This window comes from Tupaia chinensis, unplaced genomic scaffold, assembly GCF_000334495.1.
Source record: "Tupaia chinensis unplaced genomic scaffold, TupChi_1.0 Scaffold000249_1, whole genome shotgun sequence".
NCBI classification, from domain to species: Eukaryota; Metazoa; Chordata; class Mammalia; order Scandentia; family Tupaiidae; genus Tupaia; species Tupaia belangeri.
In genome coordinates, this window is record NW_006159728.1 from 1,067,010 (window position 1) to 1,075,440 (window position 8,431).

The 8,431-nt window shown below is 42.9% G+C and overlaps 1 protein-coding gene across 1 annotated transcript in view; it reads right to left on the reverse strand.

Moving 5' to 3' along the window:
* The window catches only part of LANCL2 (LanC like glutathione S-transferase 2), a gene marked incomplete at its 5' end in the record, with an annotated part of 37,881 nt that overhangs the window by 25,171 nt on the left and 4,279 nt on the right, over positions 1-8,431 (reverse strand). Inside the window, 3 exon segments of the mRNA XM_014587956.2 lie at positions 1,978-2,124; positions 4,468-4,615; positions 5,433-5,640. Coding sequence (XP_014443442.1) covers positions 1,978-2,124; positions 4,468-4,615; positions 5,433-5,640 — 503 coding nt within the window.

Consider the following 8,431-nt stretch of genomic DNA (forward strand, 5'->3'; position numbering starts at 1 on the left):
TTTTTTTTTTTTTTTTTTTTGAGGGGGGTAGTTTCTAACCTTTCATGCTATTCAGACCTTGTTTATTTTTAAAGTCCACTGATTTAAATATATGTCTCATCCAACTCATCCTCACAGAAATATCCAGAAAAATATTTGCCCAAATATCTGGGCACCATGGCTCAGCCACGTTCAAGAGCATTACAGATACAAGAACTGGCATTCTTTGTGAGGACTTTCAAAAGCCTGTGTCAATAAATATTTTTTTCTGAGCAAGTTGTTTCTTCAAAAAGAGACTTCCATCCTCCACCTGGGGTGGAGGCAGCACTGTTCGCTGGGGTGAGAAAGATGGTGGCACACGGGGCTGGTGGCAGCAGATCAGTGGCCTCGTCCTTCACCATGCGGACATTCATTCAGGCCCATTTCTAGTTCTGTGCTTGGCTTTCTTGAACTGAAAGCTGGTTCAGTTCCTCCAGACCTTGTTCCTTTCACTTTGGCAGGAATTAAGGAGAGAAACAGCCGCCTCACTATGCTGGGTGAATGTCCTAGCAGAGGCCCAAATGCTCCTTCTAAAGATGTTCAAGGAAGCCCTCCTGTGACCAGACTTCACCCCCCACAGACACAGGTCTCACGCTGCCTTCTAAGGTACATGGCACTTGAAACGCCCAAGTTCCAGGGTCCTGCAGGACAAACTGGCTTGCTTTTTGCTGCCGTCCTCCTCCTTAGGCACTTACAAATGATTATCCTCTGTGCTGTTAGGTCACTTGCTAGGTTCAGTTTACACATCTGTAATTCGGGGATCCAGATGTCTCCGAGCTTCATCAAAGAATTTCAGTTTCTGTTTTATTCTCTCCCTTTTTCTTTTCTTTTTTTGGAGATTATTTTCAAGAGGATAACTGTCTATATGTTACCCTGCTATCATGAAAGCGGAGGTCTATTTAAATGGTATTTTAAGTTTTTCCACAGAGTATCCTGACAGCCTTCTGTATGACACCATCCAGGGGACACAATCGCTACGATGTGTCCTGTCAGTATGCTGGCAATGTGAGCATGACATGAAGCAGGGCAGGGATGTGCATGGGGGCTCTTGAGCGTGCTCCACCACACCACGCCAGCTGCCTCTAAAGAACACCGAGTGAGTTTCTAAATAGAACATTTGCTAAATAATGTTTCCACTTCCTTCCTTTTAAAAGCCGATGAGTGGAAAATTTTAAGATTTCTAATTCTCCCAAAGAAATCCTTAATACGTAACAAAATCAACCTAAATATCTGAATCTAATACATTGGTGTGTTCTCACATTCCTGTTTCCTCTAAGTGTATAATTATTTTTTAAAAACGGTCCTTGAACTGGGCCAGCAGGTAGCATGACTACTCTTATGAGGCCAACCATGGTTTGAGTCCTGCACATGGCGGTTTTCCTTGCTCACCCTCCCTCTCCTCTTTCTGTCTGTCCCTCTCTGGTCAAATTGAAGAATACTGATAATAAATAAAATTGAATAATCCTTTTAAAAAAATAAAAGCCTTGAGCTACTGCTAAAACATTTTCATAGAAAAAAAGAGAATACACTCTGGTAGTTAATTTTATGTGTTAACTTGGTTGGGCCATGGGGCCTACATTAAACATGATTTCTGGTATTTCAGAACACAACTGATAGCAAGTATGGGGTACCTGGACTCGACAATGCCTCCGCCTCAGTCTGATTATCCAGGCCCTTTTTATACCAGAAAAAGAGTTCCTACTGCAATCAGTAGAGGAGAGGGACAAAAGGAAAGTGTGGACAAAAACCAACTAATCTAATACAGAACTCTACAGAATGCACCCTCAGGAACTCACCACTGGTGGTTCCTAACTCAGGGCTGAAGCATCGAAGTAGGATCCCATTGCAAGTCAGCCTTCCTGGTTTCCCATTTCCCATTTACTACACGTTTCTGTTTCACGTTTAGTGGGATACACTGCAGTCAGTCACTGTGTTAGCGTTTCAGAGTACCGTACTCACCTGCAGCAACATGTAGTAGATCCCAGCCATGCCATGGGCGGCTCCGACGTACTGCTTCCTGTGCCACTGATACAACAAGGGACAGCGCTCAGCTTTTCTTTCTTCTCTGGACAAAGCCTTCCCCGACTCGATAATAGCATTGACTACCTACAGGGATAGAGACAGCATAAACCTACAAAACTGAGATGCATCCTGTTACAGTCTCATTAACACGGACAATGTGTCTTTATATATACAGAGAGAGAAACGGAGAGAGAAATTAAGCCTTTAAGCAAGGACCATCAGATGTTGTAATGGTTACATTGCTGGACTCCTTCATACTCGACTGTGGTTCGACTCCTGGACCCGGTGACTTAAAATTGACACCAGGCACATATGCACGTGTGCCTAAAATCCTGAGGAGAATGGAGGAGAAGGGACTGTGGCATGGTCATCCCCCCGGGGGATGATTTCTCCCTGTCTGTCTCTGTGTCTCCAGTAAGCACATGCACCCTATAGCAAAAATCTCTCTCTCAAAAAAAAGACATCTTTAGAGAGTTAGTAGTTAACATAGCTATCTTTATTTCATAAATTAATAAATGCAGGCAGGGAAAAATCAGAAGGCAGTATCAGAGTAGAAAAAATATTAAGACATCTAATTGAGAAATCAAAAGTTCTTTGTATGAAAAGTTCACTAAAATCTGCAAGAGCTTCTTATAGAAACTATTCTAGGGACTTGATACAGTATGGTGATAAAACAGGACACTCTGGGAGGCTGACCTCCAAGGGAAGAACTCCCTGAGGACACTGGGTACATGTGTGCCCATGACCGGGGGCTGGCTGAGGCTAGGGGTAGAGAGTAACTTCAAGACCCTATTGCAGGGTGGGAGGATTTGTTTCTCTGTATGTCCCTTTCTGTCTCTCTTGCTCATGGAATAAATAAACTTAAGGGAAAGCAAAACAAAACAAAATGCAGAAAGTGTCCCAGATCTCTTAAATGCCTTGTAGCTGCAAAGTTTTCTCTAAAGGACTGGCAAGTACATCTTCTAGAAAAGGCTGGATAAACTAGCTTTATTTATGAAAGGTTAATGAAATGAGATCTATTGTGGCATGAAGGATTTTAGTTAGATCAAAAGAATGTCATGTCTGAAGTGACTATGTAGCACAGATACTGCTTCCTCACATCCATTCTCCTCTCATACTTCTGTCAAAATACTCCAAACGTCAGCTGGGCATCAGCCTCCGAGCTAGGATAGCTGAACACAGTCATTTGACTAAGTTCTGGCAACAGGCTGTGAGAAGTCAAGTGGGCAACTTGTGGATGAAGTCTGTAAAAGGAAAGTGGTCAGCCCTCCAATTCTGCCCCTTGCATGGGCTGGGCTGGGAGTGCTAAACTAGCTTTGGTGACACAGACGCAGGCGCATACCTGTGAGCTGGTTGAACAAGAATGTCCCTCGCCACATTCACTGGACCGCCCACCAGTGCAGACATCTCATGAACGAGAAGTCAGCTTCCTAACTGTGAAGGTGCTGCTGTTTGGTTCCAACAAAACCAGCTGGACTGTGCTGGCTCCACAGCCTCATGGTTAAGGGAGAAGAATCCCAATGGCTGACTATGGTTCAAATCCTGGCCCTGACAGCTTGAAAAACATTCCAGGCGTGTATGTGTGCATGCACAAAATCCAGGTAGGATGGAGAAATGGAGGGGAGGGGGCTGTAGCATGGCCGTGCCCCACTGGGAGGTGCTTTCTCTCTCTTTCTTTCTCTCACCACCTCTGGTGAGTGCACACACCCTCTGCCAATTAAGAAAAAAGGAATAAAACTCACATATATGTTTAAAAGTAACAACTGGGTCAAAAGATGAAAAGACTTTTCGGGAGCCAGCAGTTAGTGTAATGGCTATGTCGCTGGACTCCCACGTAGTTGACTGCGGTTTGCATCCCGGACCCGGTGACTTAAAACTCACGCCGGGCGCATGTGCGTGCGTGCCCAAGATCCCGAGAGGAGAATGAAGGAGAAGGAATTGAAGCATGATCATCCCCCCTGGGGGGTGATTTCTCGCTTTCTGTCTCTATGTCTCTGTCTGCCTGGCGAGCGCACGCGCCCTATAGCAAAAATCTCTCAAAAAAAAAAACACTTTTTAAAAATCTTCCTAATAAGCAATAAGAAAAACAGGGTCTTTTTTTTTTAAAGAACTATTTGTTTAATTTTCTTTATTATTATATTACTATTACCATTTTTTAATGTGTTATAGGGCACATGCACTCACCACAGAGAGACAGAGTGGGAAAGTGAGAAAGCAAGCTGCCGGGTCCAGGACTCAAACCGTGGTCAGCACGTGGTAGTCCAGCGCCTTAACCACCATGCCACCTGCTGGTTCCCAAATAGGGGCTATTTTAAATTTTATAAGGTACTTTACAAAGTTAATCCTCCCAAGAAGTGGAGACCAGCTACTAGTATAACCCTGTGCTCACAGGTTTGCAGGGTGGGGATGAGAGGATGCCCGTGATACCTCTTTAACAGCAGAGTCACACACGGTGCCTGGCCCAATCTCCGTGTTGAGGTACAGTAAGGCGTACAGATACCCCGCCCGTCCATAAAGCAGCTCATCAGGAAGGTCTGAATCTTGGCAGACAACAGTTCTCTGGAGCTGCAAAAGTCTAACCAAGAAAATTGTCTTTTGAGAGAACATCCAAATACTTCTTTCTGAAACAGTAAGTAGCCCCCTCACTTTAGGAATTATCCTTTTTTTTAACCTTTACATTTAAAACTATAATTTTTAAAAAACCTCCAAAACTCGGAAAATGACAAAAATTTCACTGTTTTCTCTCTCAAATGTCAAAGTTAAGAATGACATATCTTTCTGCTCCAAATTTCAACCTTTAATCCTATTCTAAACCATGTAATAGAAGACGTTTTATTCAGAAATTCAGAATTAGAAAAAACTACTTAAAAATCTCAGTATGAATGGTACTGAAATATAGCCAGTGCTGGGGAATTAGCTTGAGCTATCCTGTCTATCAAGGAACTTCAACAACCAGCGTGTGTCACATACTGAACCAGACCCCGGGACTAAGCCCTGGTTTCCACTTCTTTGAGGAAAAATATAAACGGATGGGTTTGATAAACGCTTACCCTCCCTGACTGTTCCACCAACAGCATATCTCATCCGTGATTTCAGGGTTGAACCTAGGACTGATTTAGTTATAGTGTATCTAAGGCACATAAACTAATATCTATGCATCGACAGCAACCAAAATTGATTAGAGTAACTCAAGGAACGTGTCACACAGACACGGGGACAGAATAAGGGCCTGTGACAGATTACGCTCAAGACTGATACACGAAGCTCTTCCCTTTTGGGGGGCCTGTCTGCAACAGTGGATGAATTAATAAATATTTTTTCTTGAACATCTTTCTGCAGCACAAGCTTGAACTGAGAATTTGCAGGAAAGGTTTCTCGTTTGGAAGACTCACTTGGTGATGCATTCCTGGGACTCACAATCACTCTTGAGTTTATGATATATCACGGCTCCCACAGCGAGGGGCCCAGCATCGCCACAGAGGAAGGTGACCCTGCGGCCGTTCAGGTTCCGTAGCGTTCTCTTTACGTAGTCCAGAGATCGGAGCAGGTAGGTCTGGTCACAGGTGACCCTGTGCAACTGCAGGTACAACAGGGCTATGCCTGGAACAAGCCCCACCCCAGGAGAAAAGCATTAATACGTTTTCCTCTGACTGTCAGGACATTATTCTGTGATTACGTGAAATGCCCTCATCTACACAGACCCTGTGTTTCTAAAGGGGCAATGTAAAAAAACAACAACAATACATATCACATACATTTCTTTAAAAAGGAAAAAAAAAATGCCAAGTCAGAGAAATCAGGGCAGAAAAAACAGAAAACGAGTTGCAACAGCACCTTGCTACCTGTCCGGCACAGGGATTCAACACCTTTTACTCCCACACAAGAGAAGACCTACCACTCCCCGCTCGTCCCCACTCGGCTTTCATTCATTTCAAGGATGTATTTGTTGGCCTTTGTCTCTTAAGCAAACCTGGATTCTCTGACTTCCATGCAATTGCTTCTTTCTATGTTATTACAAAGTAAGTGATTACTTCTCTGGATTTTAATACCCTCTTCTTCCTAGCTTTACTATTTCTCACAATTTTTCAGTTTTCTTTAGTGAACAACCCAACAAATCAACAAACCAATCAGTGGGTCAACTCAGCATGGATGAAGAAGAATAAGGTAACTAGTACAGAGGGGTCGGTAATCACCTATCCAATCTTCCTAGTTTTGATTAAAGAATGGATCTAGACTTTTAAATGAACCAGAGAGGCACCTTTGTCCAAAAGAACTTTGGAGGATGGCCTATATGGCTGTTCTTAAAGAACAGTCAGGCCAGTCCTATGGCTCAGCAGTTTAGAGAGTTGGATCCCACCTGACTGACTGCAGTTCAAATCCTGGCCCTGGTGGCTTGTAAAACATGTCAGATGCATGTGTGTGTGCTCAAAATCCTGATGGGAAGGAGAAATGGAGGGAAAAGAACTGTGGTGTGTTCATGCCTCCTTCCCTGGCCTCCCAGCCCACCCTGGCAAATGCATGCAATTTACCAATTAAAAATAAAAAAGCAGTCTTATTCCTGGGTTCAAGAAGTCAATATATGACAGCTAAGTATAAAATATATAAATATAAATATTCACTTAATAAAATACAGGGAAAATATTGACAGAGATGATATGATGGTTAAAAAATCCAAATAAAACATTACTCTAATATTTGAACTGAGGTTCTTCAATATTCTAGTCTTTATTTAATATCCTACTCTGACTTTTATTGTTTTTCATTTTGCTTTTTAATTTTTATTTACCAAAGAGTGCATGTGCTCACCACAAAGTGACAGAGAAACAGAGAGGGAGAAAGCTCCCCCTGACGGGGTATAGTCACACCACAATCCCTTTGCCTACGTTTTTCCACCTTGCTGGGATTTGGGGCATGCCAAGTGCACACGGCCAGCGTGTTTCTCAAGTCACGAGGACTGAGATTCTAATTGCCCAACTGGCCATGTAGGACTTGGCTGCCTTAACCAACAGACCATGGGGTGAGTCCTCATTTTGCTTTTTAAATTTCTCTAAATATCTAGCTGCTTCTTTCTTCACTTCTTCTTTTCAGAATATCTCATTTCTCTTTTAATTAATCTTTACTTAACACCTTTTCAATTTTCTTTCTTGAGAAGTCCTTCTTTTGTCACTATCCGTTTATTTGAAGATGTTGAGTCAGTGGGAGCAGCAGTTAGTGTAATGGCTATGTCGCTGGACTTCCATGCAGTCGACCACGGATCGAACCCAGTGGCTTGAACTCACACCTGGCGTGTGTGCATGCACGCCCAAGATTCCGAGAGGAGAATGGAAGAGAAGGAATTGCAGTGTGGCCATCCCCCCACCACCCAGGGGATGATTTCTCACTTTCTGTCTCTCTGTCTCTGTCTTTCTGGTGAGCGCACACACCCTATAGCAAAAACCTCTCAAAAAAAAAAAGAAAGATGTTGAGTTGGTGACCAGCAAATGGCATAATAGTTAGGTTGTTGGACTCTCATGTAGTCAATCGTGGTTCAAGTCCCAGACCTGGCAGTTTAAAACTCACCCTGGGCACATATGCATGTGTGCCCAAAAATCCCAAGAGGAGAATGGAGGAGGAGGGATTGAGGTGTGGGCATCCCCCCAAGGGACGATTTCTTGCTTTCGCTCTCTGTCTTTCTGGAGAGCACGTGTGCCCTATACAAAAATTTCTCTCTAAAAAAAAAAAAAAAAGAGAGAGATGTTGAGTCAAACATATCTAAAAGTGGCATATTTGGAAGCTCCAAAATAAGTCTTCTGTATGAATTGCTTATCATCTCCTTGTGTGTATGCTTTCTGAATTCAAATGTCAATTACAAACATAGAAAATAGGCAGTTAAAACCTAAATACACCAGGCCAGCAGATGGCGTAGCAGTTACAGCGCTGGACTCCCACATGGTCGACTGCTGTTCAAGTTCTGGACCTGGTGGCTTGAAAATCATGCCAGGCTTATGTGCATACATGTCAAAGCCCCCAGGAGGAGAGTGAAGGAGAGGGGGATTGTGGCATGGCCATCTCCCCAGGGGGGGATTTCTCATTTTCACTCTTACTCTCTCTGGAGAGTACACGCACCCCACGGCAAAAACCTCTTTTAAAAAAACCATAAAGCCAAATATACAATAATTACTAAAAAAGACTAATAAGTTCTCCCTGATGGAATTAGAAACCTCTAAAACAGGATGCTGATTTGTTTATCCCGTGACTCTAACACCTACAGTCATAGATAGATAGATAGATTTTTTTTTGCCATAAGTGTGTTTTAAAGTAAATGATGACAAGTAAAGTATTTTTTTAAAAAAGAAAGTCATCAGATTTGTAAGGTTTTTTTTTTTTTGGAAAGGTTTTTGCTATAGGGCGC